Source organism: Meleagris gallopavo, chromosome 7 (assembly GCF_000146605.3).
Source record: "Meleagris gallopavo isolate NT-WF06-2002-E0010 breed Aviagen turkey brand Nicholas breeding stock chromosome 7, Turkey_5.1, whole genome shotgun sequence".
Taxonomy (NCBI): Eukaryota; Metazoa; Chordata; class Aves; order Galliformes; family Phasianidae; genus Meleagris; species Meleagris gallopavo.
In genome coordinates this window covers 2,083,806-2,105,138 of record NC_015017.2, presented here as the reverse complement: position 1 = coordinate 2,105,138, position 21,333 = coordinate 2,083,806, and the positions used below count along the sequence as shown (strand labels likewise).

At 45.2% G+C, this 21,333-nt stretch overlaps 1 protein-coding gene across 6 annotated transcripts in view; it reads right to left on the bottom strand.

Annotated features, from left to right (window-relative positions):
- Positions 1–4,899: 4,899 nt before the first annotated feature.
- The window catches only part of AGAP1 (ArfGAP with GTPase domain, ankyrin repeat and PH domain 1), a 290,613-nt gene continuing 274,179 nt past the window's right edge, over positions 4,900–21,333 (bottom strand). For all 6 annotated transcript variants that reach the window (XM_010713235.3, XM_010713236.3, XM_019616860.2 and 3 more), the window contains 2 exons: positions 12,773–13,028; positions 4,900–12,425 (listed from right to left, as the gene is read on the bottom strand). In XM_010713235.3, the coding sequence (XP_010711537.1) occupies positions 12,222–12,425; positions 12,773–13,028 (460 nt within the window). In that variant the 3' untranslated portion in view covers positions 4,900–12,221. The remainder of the gene's footprint in view (positions 12,426–12,772; positions 13,029–21,333) is intronic.

Below are 21,333 nucleotides of genomic sequence, written 5' to 3'. Positions count from 1 at the left end.
CATCCCCAGGAGATACGCAATGTGCCCTATGGGGGATCCCGCTGTGGGGTCAGCTCCCATCAATGGGGCTCAGTCCCATCCTCATCCACATCCCTTTCAGGCCGACAAGCAGCAGTGGATGCAAAGCTCTCCATCTCCCTCGTAAAACAGCCGGCACCCCAACGTGCAAAAGCATCGCCATATGCAGGAAGACAACCTGTATGAATTATAAATTGCCTCGTAAAGCCCAATTGCGGCTCCAAAGCACTCAGAACCGTGTGTGTATGGGATGTAGCAGCACAGAGATGGGGAAATCCCACCGGGCCCAGGACAAATTCCCTCCTAGAGGTTGGGGTCCTGCAGCTGAGCCCCCATGTCCCCTCCTGCCCCCCCGCCGCCCCTCGCTTGCTCTTTTCTCCCTCCTGCTACGCCCGGCCCATAGAGAGCCTTAATCTATTTATTTCGAGCCACTTCATCCTCTCTCCAGCTTTTGTCCCGGCCTCAGCCTCCGGCTTTGTGGCAGGGCCGCTGAGGTTCTCAAAGCCCCTTCCCCTATAGTTTGAGGTCTCCTTGCCTGCCTGAATTACAATGGATAAAACAGGATTACACTGACCCGATCCCATCGCGCCCTCCCTCCGGCTCTGCAAAGCTGCTCACAGAACTTTCCTCCGGCTCTGAGCAGCCCCGCTCAGGCTCAGGAGCTGCACCAAGGGGCTGCGTTCCTAAAGGACGGAGGGATGGAGAGTTTGTGATGCTCCCATCCCATCAATTAACAGAGCGAAAGGAGAACTCGGGGCTTGGGCTCTTCCGAGCGATGCTGCGGCTGTGGTCTGATAGCATCTATCAGGATGTTACCACCCCGAATAAGGGCTGATTTTAAGGCACACAGCTATATTCTTTATTTTTCCCATCGATGATGAGCTCTGAAGCCCACAACTGCTCTTTCTCCCCCTCCCCAATTATTTTCATATTTCAACATTTCCAAAGCGGCAATAAGTTCCTGCGAAAGAAGGGTAATAGGAAGGCTCTCTAAGAGAAATTGTTAATTTGGGATTTATAAAGGACTTTCCTTAATGAATAATAGTTGAGATCGATCTGTCTTCCTGCCTCATTCTGCAAAGTAACATTTGTAAAGCGAGCTGATCCCAATTACTCCCTCTAATAACTGTCTCCATTTGGTGAGCGGTCTCTGAGGGACGGTGCAGAAAATCCCCTCTCCCGCAGTGCTGCCTTATTTGGGGTCTTCCAGCTCCTCATGCCCCGTGTTCCCCTTCTCCCTGCATAGCTCAGCTCTTACACCCAGTGGGAGGGATGCTCGGTCCTGGGGCTGCACACCCCTGTGGGGCTGCAGGGAGGGATGCTGCAGCCAAGAGTGGGTTTGGCCACGCTCAGAGCCTTCTCCGGCTGCTTTGCCATTTCTTCCCTTTCATCTCGCCCCACACTTTGGCAAAATTAATACCCCCCTTCGTAATGCCTTCGAGTGGCCGGAGGGAGATGAGAAGGGGATGCTCCGGGTGCTGGAGATGGGGAAAATCCCATCATATTTGTTCACCTGGCATGAACCTCGGCGCAGTAGCCAATAAATAAATTGGAACCATCTCCAGACCTGATTAGCTTACTAATTAAGCTCAGTTACAGGGAAATCTGCAGTCCATCAGCCTGCCCGTTACCAGGTGGATGTGCAGAGCAATAGGTGAAGTATGGAGGAAGGCCTGCACCAAAATCTGCTTTCACAGCGCCCAGAGGAGCTCACTCAGATGGGGCAGCTGACAGCCCCTGTGTCCCCACGGGGATGCAGCTTGTGCTGAGGGAGGTTCAGGTTGGATATTAGGAACAATTTCTTCTCAGAAAGAGCAGGGAGGCAGTGGCACAGCTGCCCAGGGAGTGGTGGTGGGATCACCATCCTTGGGGGTGTTCAGGAACCACGGGGACGTGGCACTGAGGAATGTGGGCAGTGGGCCTGCTCCTCCGATCCCTTTGGCTCTCCTCATCCTCTCTTTGGCCAACACAAGGAGTCTCCCTGGCTTAAAAACAAACAGATCCGGAAATGGAGGAGCGCAGATTGGTCAGGGCAGTATGCAAATAAATAAGTGCTAATTGCTGGCAGCAGCGTTGCATGTCAAGTGCAGTTATTGCGACCACATTTATTGGCCAATTAAGGGCTTTACTGGACATTAGGCGAGATAAATTACTGCCTGGTGGGTTTTCCAGTCCTATTGCTGATACAAAGTGGTTTGTGGTTTTCCTACGGCACGTTTGGAGGTTTCCCCAGCAGTAATTCCATTTCCCTCAGACACCATGCAGTCCTTCCTGCTAAATCACGCAAGCTGTGCACTGCAAAGCCACGTTCTGGGGGAAATTCTTCACTCAGAGGGCGGTGAGGCCCCAGCACTGCTGCCCAGAGAGCTGTGGGTTACCCTGAAGGTGCCCAAGGCTATGGATAGGGCCCTGGGCAGCCTGAGCTGGTGGGGGGCAACAGCTAAAGGAAAGTACCTCACGGTGAGAATCTCTGATTGATTTGAGGCTTCTCTACCTGATTTTACGTGACTACAAGGGCTGCTCTGGAAGTAGTGCCTCCTGTTTTGTGGTGTCAGCCCACAGTGTCAGAGGTGGATGCTGGTTGTACAGCAGTAGAGGCTGAACCCTCCCATTGTATCCCATTATGTTTTGTTGCCGTGTGACCGATGGCAGCAGAGGCTGACAGAATGGCACCTGACATGGAAATGCACGGGAAGCGAAGGTGTGTCACTGAATTCCTCCATGCAGAAAAAAATGGCACCTGCTGACCACCAATGCTTGACGGAGACCAAGGAGTGGATGCTGACATGGTGAGGCGGTGGGTGGTGCGTGGCCAAAAATGAGTAAGAAACAGCACAACAGACAAGGGGATGGTTTTAAATGAGAGCTAACAGCATGCAGTACCTCCAGTGTAGGAGTCTTTGGGCTCCGGAGCAGGTTTCTTGAACGATTGCTCCCAGGATCCATCAAAGCAAAGCCTTTGTAGGCATGGGTGGAAACACACAGCAAGGCCTTATGGCAGTCTGGTCCCCACAGTAATTACTGCTTTGTTCTTTAAAAAAAAAAGAAGAGAGAGAAAAAAAGAAGAAAAAAAAAAGGGGGGTCCCCCTGCTCCTATTATTGGAGGCAATAGCTTTCTTTCAAAATCTCTTTCCGACCTCTGTTGCCTTCTAGTAGAATATTTCCTTTTCTTCCCAGGCATCTGTGAATGCCACCAGCTGAGAGTGTTCCAGGGGTGCGTGGGGGTGGGTTTGGGGTAGGTGAGAAATGAAATGAAAGAGCTGTAATGCTGCTCAGCCCCTTCCCCCACACACCTCCCAGTGCCTGCATCTCCCGTGGGCAGCCGGGTCCCAGGAGGTGCTTAGCAGGAACAGGCAGCCATGCCCATCACCAAATGAAACACTGCACCCCTTACAAGGGGAGGACTGGTGATGGCTGAGAGAAGTGGTTCCACAGCTTTACACACTGAGGAATCCAAAACAAGCGCTCGCGTTCCAAGTCCCCATTGAAAGGTAGAACAGAAAAAGCACCTACCTCCTGCTTGGGTGATTTGTCACATGATGGGGTTAAACATGGTGGAAAACCTTGCAAGAACAAAGCGGTATAGCTGCTGCGTGACAGAACAGTGATGTAGACCCAAAATACACAGAAAAAAAGAGGAAAAAAAAAAAAATAACCCACAAGCCATCCTGCTGTTTTTCATCCCACCACTGCTGGTGCAGCCTCTTATGAGCACTGAGAATTAAAAAGCAAGAAGGAGGAAACTTCACCAAACCCTAATTAGACCCCACGTGTTGGTCATTGGACTAGGAAAAGGTCATAGAATCATAAAACCATTCACCTTGCCCAACCCCAACCCACCCCACCATGCCCACATCCCTCAGTGCCGCATCCCCAGTGTTATGGAACACCTCCAGGAACGGTGATTCCACCACTCCATGGGCAGCTGTGCCACTGCAGCACTGCTCCTCCTGAGATTTCCCCTAATATCCAACCTGAAATGTTCCCCATCTGCTCCTCTCCACGGTTTATTCCATAGCTGCCACATCCCCCTTTTCACATCTCATCTACAAGGAATTTCCCTGCTCCTCCAACCTCATTCCTGAACATCCCTAACTTCTTCACGGCATCCTCACGGATCTTCAACTTCTCCATTTTTCTTCAGCCCCATTGCATGTGAAGCCACCTCTTTTATCCCATTAACGGGCTGAAGAACAAAAGACTGAATGTTACCCGCTATTCCCTCTGTCCCAGAGCAGCTCTGGTCACAGCCTTCTTGCACAAGGGCTCTTATAGTGCACCCCTTCGGGTCTGTTGAGATTCCCTGTATCTTCTCACATGGTGCATAGGCAAAGATCTTTGCAAATGTAAATAAAAGTCAACCGGTTGCCCTTCACTCGGCGCTCACAGAATCGTAATGGAGAGTCGTGATTTTCCCTCAAAGAAGTGATTAGACCATACCATACCATGACCTTAAAGATGCTTTATTATTCTTATTTTAAATGATCATTTCAACCAATTTAGCAGATACAGATGTAACCGTTACTGGCCTAATTCCTTGGATCTCCTCCAGAGGCTCTTAAAGCCGAGGTGCAACGTTTACTGCTCTCCCCTCCTCGGGGAGAAGGGCTGTTTTTAATGAAAGCCCACGTATTTTTGCTGGGAGATCTGTCACTTAGTTCATAAGCGCTTTCAGAACTCTTAGATATACACCATTACAGTCCGGTGACTTATTGCTTTTTAATTTATCAATTTGCACCATTCCCAGCTCTTCTGACATCCCAGGTCTCGGATCATACTTCATCTTTATTGCTGGTGAGGAGTGACAGTATCTCATCATTAATACTGGTGGAGCAGGGCTGGGGCAGGTGTCCCTCAATAACACCGCAAAGAACAGAGCTGTGACGAACAAGTTTTCTTGTCTTTATTAGAAAGAGACTATACAGTATAGCAGTCTCCCTCTGTGGTACTTTACAACTTGTTTTTTTCCTTTTTTAATTTGTTTTTTTTTGTTTAATTCGGAATACTGTACAGCTGACACAAAAATCTCAATGCGAAGAGAGAGGAAAGGGAAACATAATACAAACTGGCATACGTAATCAAAACAAAATCATATGAAACAACAAGCAAAGTGAAATGTTTATCAATCGTTTTAATTACAGTACAAACAATATAAATAAAGCATCGAGTCATTGTAAAACAAACTTGCTGAATGAGGTAATATAAAAACAACAACAAAAGACGTATTTTTTAATAATTTCCACACTGTCTCGTCATCATTTATACATTACTATTTACAGAAACAGAAAAAAAAAAAAACCAAAACCCAACCCAAACAAACCTTGCTCTAAAGCCTGCCATGTGCTAGGTATCTCTGCCTCTACCCCAAACACAGTTCTCAGGTGACCCTACTCACCTGGGTGCTCTTCCTCCCTGTCCTAACCAGAAACACAAGCATCACAAAGCAAAAAGAACGCAACGACACGGGGCTGAGCACCCCTGAACACCAAGTCCGGCCTTTTGCATCAGTCATGGGTGTAAGGGGACACAGGGAGAAATGGGACACACGTCCTGGTGGTGATGGCTGACACGGAGGTGCTGGTGGGGCTGACACCCAACCATGACCTTTGCGCATCCGAGCCTCTCCCAGTCAGCCCTGGATTTGATAATGCCCGTAAGGATGTGCTGAACCCCAGCCCAAGCTGCCCACCAGTATGAGCATAACTGAAAGCAAGAGTAGAGATGCTGTGAGAACAAAGGCCTCCCTGCGCTGTCGGTACACGAGGCCTTAGCACACGTCAGCTGATGGTTATGGCTCCCTCAAAGCACCATGTTAGAGTTCAATGGCCACAGACACCTGGGTAAGGATGAGGAGGTGCCCTGCTCCTCACCAACATCTCACCACGTCTCCCTCCCCCATAATGCTGTAGGTGCAGGAAGGACCCACAACACCATTGGATCGGGTGCAGGAGGGCAGCCCCTGGGCCCATGCTTAAATTCAGCCACAAATTTGAGCAAATTTTTAAAAAAGATAGGGCCTCTGGGAAGCAAGTCTTCTGTCCTTATCCCCATCCATGTCTCCTCCCCCTGTGCCTACAGGCTGCTGGGCTGCAGTTCCCATCGCAGGCAAAGTGGCCAGTTCAGTCCCAGTTTCAGAATTCGAGTTGTTGCCATCTGAATGAGCTCAATTTTTGCTCTGAGCCAGGTATCTTTGTGAACTCCAAGCTTTCCAGAGCCAGCTCCTGCATCTCTCTGCCCTGTGTGGCACTGTGCAGCCCTCCTGCACTCCTGAAAATGGCTGGCCTGAGCCAAACTGGGAAATGTGCCTGTTTATAAACATCAAACTGAAAACCTGGCTCCAGCTTCGGGCTGTGACTGATGTGTAAATGTGTGCGTGGACACTTAGAGGATGGCTGATAGAGGTATGTTGAGCACATATGTGTATACAGAAACACACATACACGAATGCAAAGCACTTTTAGTTAATCTGGTTAGTGACATCCATGCAATACGCTGCTTTACCTTAGGACTTCACTGCACTTGATGACCAACTCAGCTCAGTCACTGAGCTTCTAGATGTGGGAACTACTTGACAAACTGCACCCAGAGCCTTCCTCAGTACTGCCTGGGCTTGGGGACTTGCCTTCAGCCCAGCATCACTCCCTTCAACTGGCAATCAGAGACCAGGGAAGCGCTTCCAGCTTCTTACGAGGCACTGGGGCTGCTCTGAGCTTCCCACTCAGTTGCCCTCACACTATTTAGCTACCCTAACAACAGGCAGAGGGAGGTGGGAAGGACAGAAGGATGAGTTCTCAGAAGCAAAACACACTGATCAGTTCTGTAGAACGTGGCACACACAAAAGAGCGGATGGTGCATTCAACTGCCAGCAAGCAACACGGTCATCCCAAAGGCATGCCATTAGACCTTGATAAGCCCCCCACCCCCCTTCACGCTTTGTACATAACACACAGGTAAACATTACTAGCTCCAAAGCATCGCAAAATAGGCAACTCTTAGGACTGGAAGCAAATACACGCCCCGAAGTTCATGGCCAAGAGAAAGCTGAAGCATTGCACATCAGCAGGACCGACCGCTACTGCCTGAATATGCTACAGGGATTGGAGAGAGGAGAAATGCATGAAGATGAAAAGATTTTTCCTCCCTCTGCCCCTAAGAAACGTCCCCCAAGCACTCAGGGAACAAGAGCAAACCGTGGGAGTTTATTCAGCCTGAAATGAAACGCAGGGACCAAAATCACCAAAAGCATGAGTAGTGGTTTGGGGCTGAGGGTGGCACTGAAGAAAAGCCATCTCGTTTTCAGAGATCATGCAACCCTTCCCTCAAAATGAGACCTACTGACAGCTCTGAAAATCTCAGCCAAAACTCTCCTACCCCGTTTAAAATGTGAGACTTATTCAGCCAACTCAAGGGAACCATTATGAGATGAAATCACCAAATATTCACTTTAAAAACTGGCCCAAGATAAAAAAAGCAAACAAAAACTAGAACAGATTTACCTACCTACAGCTTTGGATAGTTTGCTCTATTCCATACTTATTCAAACAGGAGATGTCCTTCTAATAAAATCATTAAAACCACTGTTGGTTTTGGTAACTTAGAAGTCAAAATTCTTTGCAGAACCTTTTAATCTGCGGTATTGAGTTTGCAATGCAGCAAACACAAGAATAGCCAAAAAAGTCCTACAAGAAATTTTACCTACGAATCGGCTGAAATGGAAGATGTTCAACAGAGGATCCACGACTAACAGACAGAGATCTCCCATGTGCTAACAGCTGTAGCAGGGGGAAACAAACAGTCCTGACGATGAAATGGGAATGGGCAAGTCCTCATGCATCCAGACCAAGTGCCCCACGTTTGGTCCCCAGCACTCTCCTTCTTCCCCTTGGGTAACTCCAAGTACAACCAACACCCGTTCCCTGTTAAGGTGCAAACACGGCTCCCCGAGACATTTGTGAAGGGCCCTAAGGAACCCTCTGTGAAATCTGTGCTTGTCTCCACTATTACTACTTTACACTAGAAACTACAAATTACTTCATTTTTCCCGATCTCCATACAAATATAAAAGATGAAGCTATCTGAAAACCGTATCATCTAATTATACTACATTACAGTGCTGGAGATCATTGCTAAGAATGCATCTGCACTCACACCTCTATTCCCTTCTTTACATTACACAGCTTCTTCTTGCCAGGGGAAATCTCCAAGTGCAGCTAAAGCTCCGTGCACTAACACACATAATTTAAGGAAATGGGGAAAGACAGCAGAGTAAACAATATTCATGTTTACACGGTTATTATACACTACAGCCAAGTAGAAATGCTTACAAACCCTCTCTTCCTTTCAACTAGCTCTTTTGGTCTTCTCAGCTTGGGGTATACCAAGATTCTCCAGAAATAGCTTTCCTTCTGCTCCCTTTTAGCAATGAAACCAGAAATCTGGCAATGGGAGCCCTCGGCCAAATCTCTGAATGGGCAAGACTGTATCTTCCCAAGAAAATGGAGAGGAATAAGTAAACCCTACTGAACTCCCGGCAGGTGAAGGTTCAGTTGCCAGATTCAACGCGTTCGGCTCACCTCTGCTCTTCAACAGCAATTAGCCCGATGTAAATAGAAGAAAAGTGCTGACGTTAATAGCAAACACTTCCATCTAGTGTTTTAGTCACGGTGGATAAAGTGCAGAGGAAGTGGGATTTAAAAGGATCTGGGATCACAAAAAGGGTTCAGTGGGGCGCTCGGTGAGAAACACGGCCACAATCTCAATTCCCTCAGATAACGCTAACAGATTTAGTCAATGCATTTCTGCTGGGATTTCTTATTGACTGGATTTCAATTTGTTTTTAATTCGCCCATCATGTGCTCGAAAGGGCGTAAGCAGTCTGACAAGTGGGTTCCGTAAAAGCAACAAGAGGGGGGCTTGAAGGCAAAACGAAGACCTGAAAATGAACAGGTTAGAAGACAGAACAACTCCTGCAGGTTCTCAAAGCCTCTGTATGTACTGCCTGTCTCTGCACCTGGATGGCTTCAAGAACACCCTCTGCAAAGCACAAACGCATCCGCCTGGAAAGAGCACGGAGTCCCGAAACCTCATGGCAAGAAGCCAAGGACAGCGGGGCTCGGCTGATGGAGTTCTTCCCTGGGGAAGCCAAGCACAGCCTATGAGAGCACTGCTTTGACATCATCACTGCCAATGCTGATACATCCAAGAGAAAGCTATGTTTAGGTTAAAAGCAACTGTGTCACGGCTTAGTTAAAGTATGAGGTTATTAGTTGGCTAGGCTTGATACATCATTTTTCCTATAATACAGTGGAAGTTCCTCTCCTAAAAAAATTCTGTTTTCCAAGGTTCACCTGCAGAATTCTTCTAATGAAAGGAGCGTACAATTCTTCTACCTGAAGCCTGCATGACAGCTTGGCTGCTGTCCTTGTTTCTCACATCTTACACTCATAAAGGTGGCCTGAAGAGAACACTTCACCTATGTACAGAAAATATTTTCAATTAGGAAAAAAATAAGCTCTGAAATGGAAGAAGCATTGAGAACTTAACCGCGGCAAATTTGCCTACAACGTATTTGAAACATTGGACTTGATTTTCCAAGAGAAACATGCTGGGTGTTCCCAGGGGAACAGCAGGCAGCCTGCACCTCTGGGAACATGTGCTGCACTTCCCCAATTCACACCGTGCCCCCTGGAACGGGTGGAAAGCTTGTGAGCACCAAGACATGGGGGCTTGCAGCATCCTGCTCAGCTGAACCTTCAATGGGCCGTCCTATCACCGAGGGACCACCCATCACTATCAGAGCTGCATGGGAATGATGGAGAAATAGCAATTATCCCTCAAAAGTTAAAAAAATAAAATAAAATCCTAGCATGAACAGAATCAGATGTAGCATTAATCTGATGCAGCCAGTCTAGGCTGGATGGAGAAAGACCCCCCGATGGTCAGAGGTCAGTACAGTATCAAAGTACGGAATGACAACAGCACAGAACAGGGAAAGCCAGTCAGTATTCTCAAGCTTTCACCTCTGGGCTTGCTTTTCCTCTGTGACTTTATGATTTTATACCCAACCTGTAATTTTCTCTTTCTTTCTTCCTTAAGATACCCAGAATAATTTTTTTCCTTCTCATTTTGTGTCGACCTATATTTTGTTTAGCAATTGCTATCGTCCTCCCATTCGTATATTAAATGAAATACAGAGCCCCAAGGAAGAACAACACTGAAGGCTTGGGAAATACATAAGGAGCAGGTAGATTTCCAAATTACTATGCTGTGTGCACCTCACTGACTTCACATAATTGCTCCTTTGCCATCTAATTCAGTTGAGTTTTCAACTTTCTCTGTGATATACCCTTCCCCCATCTCCACATTGCCATATGCCACTTAAAAATTACTTTTCAGTCCGCCAAAAAAACGTACAGCCTGCTTCCCTGTGCCAGAAACCTGGTTTTGAAGCAAATGGCACAAGCCAGGATCTGTCTGGTAATACAAACAATAATAATAATAAAACAATAAAAATCAAGTCAAGTATTAAAACTTGGAACTCAAATGAACTGCCCAGGCTACAACAAGCCCTTTTTCTCCCAGAAAGCAGCCAGGTTCAGAGTTAGGGCAGTCATGCCCTGCCCGCCTCGGTGAAGGCTATCAATCCTGAAACTAATCCTGTCTGATCTGCACACATCCAGACTATGGCTTTTCGTCTTGGCTTGTGAAAGCGTCGTGACTTCTGAAGTAAAATATATTTACAGTGCTGAGAAACAGCCTCTTTTCCTTTCTAAACGGTCACATACACACACACATATATATATACATACATACATATATATATATATACTTTTTTCATGCCAAGCGTGCCATAATCTCATTCTGATATGTTCCTCAAGGGCTTGCAATGGAAATAGAGTTCACTGCTGGGGATATTTTCAACATACAGTGATCTGGAATCCACAGATCCTAACTAGTTGCACATTATTTAGTTCACATCCACTACAGTTTATAAATTAACAGAGGTGTCATTTTCTGTACAAAAAAAATCAATGCATATTTATGATTTTTTATTCAAATAGATTTTACATACATATAATCTAAAGACACAATACAAAATCTGTATAAGTTAGGCAATGCATCACAGGAGTGACCAAAAACTCAACACGTTTACCTTGGCAAAATGACAGAACGTATTTCTGCTGGCTGGAAAAATATTAGCCTTTAATGCATTTATTAATTTTACTAAATGTACTTGAAATGCTTTTCCTTAGCAGTATTCATTATTCCTTTTTGTGTTTCATAGTTACTCTTATTTATTTTTTCCATTTTGTTTTTACACCAAGGAGACTGCAGTCAAATAACACTCAGCAACTCATTTCCTCTCTTTGGACTGAAAAATTAAACAGATACTAAATTATGACAGTGAATTTAGAAAGGAGGGCTCCAAGGGCTCGAAAGAACATGTCTGAGATAATATGATGCTTCTAAGAATATTGCAATCACATCCAAGCAATCACCGAAGCGTGCCATGTAACTACCTCCTCAGCTAATATGCTTTTTTCTCCGTGATGACTAATCATGTTCTATTAAACAGCGGTAATGCTGGAAGAACTCAACTATACAAGTGTAATGAAGCCAGTATTCTCCCTGGACAGATTAGCTACAACTGATTTGACACATACCATCATAGGAGCTTCAAACCTGACAAACTCTGTGCTTGCTTCTGATTTATGCCGTCAAGCTCTTCAGAGAAGAGAATGAAATCCAACCGTTCCGTTTGGTAGAGGTGAAATGTACTGATGTGCTTAACTGTCAGTTATGGAAAGTTACCATTTCTTCTTTCTTCTCCTCTCGCTCCCGCTCTCACCTCCCTCCACCCCTGCCTTCTGCACTTGTAGAGCCTGTGCCCAGGGACAACTGTCCCCATGGTCCCGTGCCACGCGCCGTGTCCTACAGAACCCACGCGCTCTCGCACGCTTCTGCTGTCCTGTTTCCATCGTTCGAGAGCTGTCACTGAAACAACTGCTTTCTCTGCAGCCCCTTTTGCTCCTTCTCATCCCCTCGTGCTATCCAGATGTGCTGTTTCTGGATGGGACAGGGATGCACCGAAGGGTAAAGGGAAAAGGGAAGTTATTGGACTCACAGAGCAGAGCCGTGATGGGAATGGAGGAATATGAGGCCGCGGATGTAATTCAGGTCAGCGAATACACGAGTGAGCTCCTCAGATGATGGTGGGCATCCTTCCACTGCTGTTGTTCCTGTTGTTGTTCTTCCTGGACAGATTTGGAGTGGCCATGAGGACGAAGCGCTCGTCGGGGCAGCCGTACTGGAGGAGAACATCAATGCACTCCTGGCTCGAAGCCTGCCTGGCGTAGGCCAATGCGGTGTTCCCATGGGCATCGCGTGCCATCACGTCAACGCCGTACTGGAGAAAGAAGAGATGCCACCTGAAGCTCTGGTGCAGACAGAGAGTTACAACAGAGGGAGCGAGCTCAGGCCAGGAAGGCTGGAGCTGAGCTGAGGTTGGTGAAAGGGAGGGGAGAGAGAGGGAAGTGAGCAGAACGTTGGTGACTTACACACAGAAAGGTTTCTACGGGGAGTGTCTTATAGCTCGAACAAAATTAGTCACCGAGGTATTTCAAATGGCACTTCCAATAGGTGCTAAGGAAATCTCTCCTTCCTCAGTCTGTTGTTTACTTTCTACCAATGGCAACAGACGGAAGGGGGGGTAATTTACCATCTTTACAGAGCGTGCGATGAGCAAGCACTCACCCAGATCAGAAGCTGCACCAACACCACGTTTCCCTTCCTGCAGGCCAGATGCAGGGCCGTGCGCCCATCGCCGTCTCCGCAGGTCTCATTCACCTCCTCCCGTGTGCCGTGGGCCAGGAGCAAGATGACCGTGCGCAGATCTTCTTCGGCTGTAGCCCTCAGGAGGTGTTGGCCAAGAGAAAGTTCCAGGCACTGCAGCGGGGCAAGGAAGAGCTTCTGCTCGTATTTTGCACGTATCCAGCGCTCTTTTTCCTCCCTAGAGAAGCCAAAGAGAATACGTCACTCCAGCCTGGTTTTGCTGCCTACCAGCATGCTAGCAAATAGCAATCAACAGAAAGAAAGAAAGAAAACAAATCAGGCAGATGGTGTCCACGTTAGAGTTAAGGTGTGCAGCAAAACACAGTACAGAGAATGTACAAAATGTCCGTGTTTGAAACCTGAAGTGACCAGCATGGCACTGACAGCTCTCAGCCACCCCTCCTGCACCTGGGCTTGCATTTCAAACAGCAGAGCAACCCCTGCAAGGCACAGCCTTGCTTGCAGAGGTGCCTCCTCTTTCAAAAACCGAGTCGTGTTTCCAATGCAAAAGACATATGGAGGATTCTTCTGTTTGTTTTTCCAAAATGCAAACTATCAGAACAGTACTTTGAAGCGCCATTTCCTCCTGAAACGTCAAATAACTATCAAAAGCTTTCTGGATGCTATTATGTTACAGGATAACGAGGACTACAAACAACTGCCTCCACTCCCCGTTTCAAAAATTAACATACAATTATATGATCTAAGAGATCTAGTCCTAGACAAAGCCCCATTTGAAGGTACCTGGGGTAATCTGTGCAGCCTGTGAAAACCATATACATCATCTAGCAAGGCAACTCGTTACTGGTGACATATTTTTTCCTCCGGAGCACAAAAGGAAAAGCTCTGTTTACGCCTTTCAGCACTGTTTACACTACTCCCAGTAATCTAGTGTCAGGTTAGCCCTAATCTGTTTTTAAATACTTATGTAAACAGATCCTTCCAACAGCAAATCTGGATTAGTTTTGCATCATTTCCTGGTACATGCGGAGTGACCTTACTGTGACCTCTCTGGATGCTCTCATGCAGAGCTTCCCAAAGCATGCTCTTCTCTGCACCAATGACAATCCACCCTACAGACAGGTACAGGTTTTTTCAGAGAAAAAGTGCAAACAGATAATTAACACAAAAAGCGCTGTGCTTAAATTAAACCTTTGAATGACTCCTGCAAGCTAAAAGGCACACACACAAAAGAAAACATTTAGGAGACCGCAAATTAACCTTTGATGGCAGGATCTGATAAACAGGATCAGTTCAGGTACTCAAGATGGAGAGGGGAAAGAAATCGACTTCTGTTACCACTGTGATCCTTAACTCCTCTGTTAGCTGTGTTGTTTTAAGGTAAAAATACAGTGGCAGCGCTTTGAGGAGGTTGAAGTGACACACATACAGTTATTTACAATAAAATGTGCACTCCTGCAGCATCACAACACCTCTAGGACCAGTATCCAGCTAGTGTTTAATAAAATTCTTGTCAATTTTTTATGTACTGAGGTATTGAGAGTGTAACCAACACACCCACTCCACATTTAAACACGCCAGACTGAAAAATGAAGCGACTGAGTCAGCCCTGTTTCACACCAGTGGCACACGTCCAGGCTTATTTCTCATATGGGGAGAAATTTCTCATATGGGGATTTATTTCTCATATGCCCACAGACCCAAAAGGCAGAATATACTTCATTTTCTGTCTGCATCGTAACTACCACAATCTTTTTAGTGCTGTTGAGTCTGTAAACAAACCCCCCCCCCATCTTCACAGACCACCTCTGAGCAACTTTAGCCTCCAGATGCCGTATGACCATGGCTGGAAGAGAAGTCCCTTCTGTTTAAACTCAAACTGTGTGACACCAGCCTCCCACCTCTAATCACTATTCATCACAAACTATTCATCATAAACTAGTCTGTGGAAACAGAGATTTCAGGTGGAGCTTTTAGAGTTTTAGGCTGTTGTTTTACAAATTTGTTGCAGCACACCTGCCCTGTGCTGCATGGGAGCAGTGCAAAAGCAAGCCAGACCAAGTGATGGGAGAGCATCCCCCAGACTCCAGTGCTGTGGTGGGAACACAGCGAACACTACCAACAAAAGCCGAGATGTTTTAAAAGTCTCAGACATTTGGGGGCAGCATGTCACTGACATTGTCTATGGAATGAGATTAAGATCCTGTTCAACTGTTCAAACTGGGTACAAGGAAAGATATGTTGTTTGGATTTTCTCACAGATAATTACACTTAATGACAAGGGTAGGAGGAGGAGCATGCTTGCCCATACCTCGTGGGCTGGTACAACAGAAATTTAGAAGGACCATTTCTGAAACATATTCTAGAAAGCCAACATCCACAGACCTCCTCTCTCCATTCCTGGCACAAACCATTTCATTTCAAATGACAAGGGGACTTTCTAGGACAACAGCTTCAGCTCCACTGCATGCATCCATCTTAGAACCTGACAATACAACATAAATGCACTCTGATGCCACAGTCACACTTCTGGGGTCCACAGCCCGCCTTGGTTGAGGTTTCATATCCCCATAGGAAGGCCAGTCCAAGAGCAGAGTTGTCAGCAGCAGATCACTTGGCCTCATTCCAGTCCCCTGGAGGACCACCGTTCACATCCCCTGTTAGCTAATGAGCTAAAAAATGAATTATTGGAGCGGTCAGCAATAAGAAGGAAGAGGAGGCACAGTGTTTCGCTTCAGCCAGCACTGACATACCTTTAAATAAATCAACTGAATAAGAGTACAAGGAAATGAGAGGAAGAGCAACTAATCAGAAGATACTGAACCAATCTCTAAAAATAAAGGGAATGTACAATTAAACACCTGCTAGTAAATATTTCTCTCATTTTCCTCCTTTTCTTGTAATTCTGGTAACTTCCACTCTAAACAACACCCTCAAAAATACAGTTTCAGTTCTAGTTGTCTTCACGTGACATCTGTAAGCCAGAACAAGACTACTCTGCTTACTTATTGAGCTACTAAAATTCAGCAGAATCCCTTTTTCAAGATCAGATTAAAGTCAAATTATAGAAAGAAGAATGAAAGTAAGATCTGGCTTTGTTTGAGCTTTATCTCTCTGAAGCTGTCCATTCAAACTCAGACTTCTGAGAAAAGCTTAAAAACTTCCTGGCTATACAAGGGCCAAAAACAACAGGGTAAGATTGCAAAATATTCTGTAGGAAAGGGATATAACCCACTAAGCTCTGGCCTAAAACCATCACTGAGCTCTGCAAGTCTCCATCACTGGTACGAATAATGAAAACCCTGATAGAGCAGTGATACTGTACATAGGTAAGAGTTATTAGAAACAGATGAAAATTTCACTTCTCAGTTTATTTTCATCTCATTAGGTGCTTGCTTCTCAAGATAATGTCCAATTATTTAAATTACTCTGCCAGCCACATCACATCATTATTATCTTGAAACATAAATACTGGGCACTGTGAGGGGGAGGGTTAACTAGGTAGCATGAGAGAACATAAAAAGCAGATTTGCTTAGAGCACAGTTTCCTTTCAGACCTACTTTTCACTCTTTGCTTGTGAGCTTGCACCAGAGATGCTCATTTAGGAGCTTGGCCCTGTGCAGCTCAGTCCTTTCCAGAGCGGTGCCTGGCTCACCCATCTTGATGAAAACTGTTAAATATTTTCTTCTCTCTTACTAAAAAGAACTGTTCTGCAACAGAGCAGGCCTCTAACTGTTCTCTCTACTGCCATTCACCCAAACGTCTGTGCCGTGTGGGTGCCATGCTCGTGTGCTGCCATTTCTGGATGCTTACTCAAGTGCAACATTTAATGCGGCAATAACCTGGCCGACTCAGCAGGAGAACTGCCAGATTTTCTCTGCTGTTGGACAGCTGACAAAGTTAATGTGTCTGTTCCAACAAAATGAAGTAAATCTAACTCCCATAGCTCCTGAACTCTGGGAGCGTCCCAGAATATGTCATTAGCTTTGTGGTCCAGCATGCAAGAAGCATACATCACCTAATGACCGATGCAGCCCTGCTGTCAGGGCTGGGTGGCTGATCGTGCCAGGGCTTGTCATTTAAGGAAAACCCTTTGCAATGACCCCACAGATGTCTGATAAACAGCGTCACTTTGGTAAGAGTTGGCGATGCCGCGCTGTGATGGGTAAAAGGGAAGCGAAACGTTGTGAGGGAAAGAACTGAAAAGTTTGGGAAGGTTCATGATGCTTTTAATTGCAACTTGCAAAGAGAAGAGGGGAGATGAAGAGAAGGCAGGAAGAAAGGGCTAGCAGCAAGGAATTTCCAAAGTGTCTTCCTGTCCCAGGCAAAGCAGGAACTGGGAGGAGAGGCATGGAAGAGGAGTTGGGAACAATATGCTGAGAAAACACAGGGGCTTCCTCTCTCTGCAGGAGAAGACCCCACTCTATTGCAAAGTGAGTGCTTAGCAGTTGACTGCTTCCTAGCATGCATGCCTTCTCTCCCAGGCTGCGTTGCTAAGGGGGAAGGCACACGGGCCCACGAGGGATATGTAGGGCACTGGCAAACAAGAGGGCTCCAGACAGCAAACAAAGACCGATGGCTATTTATTCCTTAATTACAGAAAGCTTTCAAGAAGCAGGCCACTGTAAATCCCGCGTACCGAGAGAAGGAGGCAGAGAACCAAGATTTATGTGCACCGGGGCAAAGAGGAAATAAATATCTCTCTGGCTCCTGATCAATATTATGAGTGTTTTGCCAACCTACAGGGTGTTTTATGAGCTGTAAGGACAGAAAGGGGTCATTAATAATTAAATAAAGTCAACCTATTAAGCTTATTACTTCTTTACAAGTTAAACAACCCCAACGGATATGAGTGGCCCTATGGCACAGCCGCAGCACAGACACCATGCGTCCCTGCGAGGCCTGGCAGCACGGCTGGCCTACAGCTCCAGCTTGGGGTCCTCAGGTCTGGCAAAGCAGGCTAGGAAATGGTTTAATCCCATCTTTGTCAGTAAAGTTATCCAACGAGGATGAACAACTTAATGCCACAAAAGCATTCTGAACTCAAGTTTCTTCTAACTTTGGGCCTGCTCAAGTGAACTCCAAAACAGATGCTGTTTTTGCACATCTTGGTCAGCTTTTCAGTCATGCCATAGAGCAAGCAGTATTTCCCCCTCAGGTGTTAAGACACTGCAGGATTTATTACTGTAAAACATTAATTACCAACCTAGGTTTACTGACTTAAGGCTTTCTAGATAATTATCCTGCAACTGTAGGCTCTGACTCTAAAATATCATAAATTATGGCAAACTTTTGTTTTCATTGTACGACACTCAATGTAATAATTTTTAAGGTAAATTTGATAAAAGGTATCAACTCTGAAATTACTCCATGTTAAGCTAAGGAAAAGCTATGTGACATACAGCTGTGGGAAACACTGCAGATGCCAGGAAAAGGTTTGTTGAGAATGCAGATTGTGCGGGGACAACTGTAAGATCTGCAAGATGGTTGAGTCTTTTCTCAATACAAATCCAAGCTTTTTTGTTCTGTGCAACTGTGTGGAATGAAAACAGCCCCCTGAGATTGAAGACAAAATTTTAAGGACTCCAGAAATTTTCTGCCAAATCCAAAAGCCCATCAAAAAAGCAATGTGAACAGCAGACGAGGATGGTTCCTGTTAAGATGCACAAGGAGAGACCTTATGAGAATCCTAAGTAAAACTGCAATGGATGGCCACCTTTCACCAACTGTTTAGTGACCACTGCGAAAATGCTGTGTTCACAGCCTCATTACTTCTACCTATACACTGATGAAGAGGCACATGAATATCCTTGCAAAAGTTAAATCAAAATCTCTCACTGTGCTGACTGCCAAATAGAAGGTGAGCTTTCACTGTGTGATTCTAGACTTTGCATGAATCACATATAGCCCACTCCCCTTTCTTGAGTTGTCAACGTCAACATGTAGGGAAAAAAATATTACCTACAACGATTACCTAACAAAGCCAACAGCTGTTTTAGAACAGTTGAATGAAAATATTAAAACAAGAGTACATTTGCTTGTTTACTTGACACCAATATCTACAAATATGCAAAGAATAGCAAACATATATCTAAGGGATTTCATTATTCATGTGTAACCATATTTATCTTGATGTCTTAAGTGTATAACCAAATTGCACTGTGCCAGTACCTAAATGCAGACCGCAAATTTCAATTTACAATCTGATACACAATCACTGGGGTTAAAAGATTCCATTAATTTGCAATTTGTCAACACTAATTTTCTCCTGTATTACGGATATACTGAATGCAATATTATTTTAAATATAGCTCAAGAAATCATAAGAGACTTTTTTTTCTCCCCTCTTCTAGGGAACACTGTGAAAACTGCACATGAAATAAATTTTCACACAAAACATGGAAGTAGTTCTGAATAGATAACTGAACTACAATGGATGATTAGGGAGAAAATGAAGGCAGTCTGTTATCTTGGTTATATATGTAGCTGTTTTCACCTAAAACCAGGCTCCCGCTTTTATGTTCGCATCTAGAGGAAGCTCTTGTACAGTATTAAAAAAAAATAAGAAAAAGTGACATACAAATATTTCAATGCATAAATTTCAATAATCTGTGCCAGCTGAGAGACAGAGCGAGGTAGCCGAGTAAGGTTCCCACAGACTCAGAGTAATGTGGCATGTAACAGGGACGTACATCAGCGATATGCTTTACAGCAGCTCCTCCCGTGATGCGACTATCACAGTGCATTAAGGATACCATAACAGTCGCTGATGTGATCTGCTTTGGAACGTATCACATCATAAACAGATGAAAGAAGAGAAATGGAGCCTTTCCTTTGCTCATAATGCTGTAAAGTGGATAAGTATCATAACTAGGAGTGCACCAATGCTTTATAAATAATGAGATGGGAAGAAACCTCAAAGGTCTGCCCAAAGGCCTGATGAACTTGCTGTGTAGACATTAAAGAGATCTTAAATGCCAACTTGCTTAGTATACCAAGGTGGCTTCAATGACCTGAAATGTAAAAGCACATTCTGGGCTGCAGAGTGTGAATGTAATCTTTACCTGAGGGTCAGGAACTGAGAGGATAGTCTAAATACAGTACATTCTCAGAGACATTCAAAAATTTTCTTGACACTTTTGATCCTTTGTTGCCAGTAACTCCCAAGCAACACTGTAGTTTGGTTTACAAAACAAAAACCCTTTAAGGGGGTTTTAATATTATCTTAATTCAGCAGAAGCAGTAAGAAGACACTTTTTGGAGTATTTGGGAAAAAAAAACCCACAAAACACTACTCCAAATTTATGTAAGACATAAAAGAGAAAATACAAGTAATAAATGTTGTACTTGAGCATAGATTGTGAAGAAAAACACATTTGGAACAGCAAACAAATAAAAACAAGCGCTCTTTCTGTGCAAGTCAGCGATGGAAGGATGGCATGTTTGCAGCTAAAGGTTTTGAGGGCTGGGAAGAACCTGCACCCGACCATCCTGGAGGGCATTTTCCTTGACCCATGGTCTTCAGACACCACAGAGCCCTGCCAGCTGTCCAAATCTTCCCTAGTCACTTGGAGGTCTCCATTCTGCTTCCTCTTGTAATTACCTCCCAAATTCTCCACATCAGCATTTCTAAAGTATCCCATAGTCTCCTCTTCCTCTCCAACACATCTTTGCCCGTTCTTCTGCACTACCTCTAATCATTAGTTCATCAGCTGCCTTGGCCTCCTCTTAACTCTTGGTGATCACCAGCCCTTAGCATTCACAGAAATCTTTGAGGTTTCCTCTGTGCCTAAGAAATGAAAGTGCTGAACCAACATGTGGGAGAGCTTCTTTATGGTAAGGGTGATGGAGCACTAGAAGAAGTTGCCCAGAGAGGTGGTGGGGTCTTCTTCTATGGAGATACTCATGACCCATCTGTACGCCTAACTGTGTGACCTACTGTAGGGTACATGCTTTGGCAGGGGGTTGGACTCAATGATCTCTTGTGGTCCCTTCCAACCCCCGTGGTTCTGCAATTCTGTGAAATCACAGTGCTCTTTTTTTTGTTTGTTTTTGTTTGTTTGTTTTTGATGGTTTAATTTTTTTTAAGGGATGAAATGCCATTCCTGTTACATGATGCCAAAGGGAGTGGGGAAACGAAACAAAAGGCAAACACACCTTCTACTGAGTTAGAATATCACCAGTGGACAAAGCTGCCAGAAGGGCTACGCAACACCAAGGTGTCCAAAGAGGAGAGACCTGAAATTGGCTCAGCTTTTAGAAGATACTTGAGTGCTCAAGTACTGCTGAAGCATTTCTAATTGTACACTACTTCTATTAATCGCTCGCAAACCTTTTGGCTTTTATGATTTACTAGCCATATGGTTAGTGCTTAACAAAGGGAAACCCAGATAAAACCCAACAGCAAAGAAAATATGCATAGGAGACGTCTGCCAAAAGTGACAGCAATTCCACTTCAAGGTGCAGGAATTAAAAGCCGTGTGCCAAAATGAAAGCCTCTTTGCCACTTGCCAAAGCACAC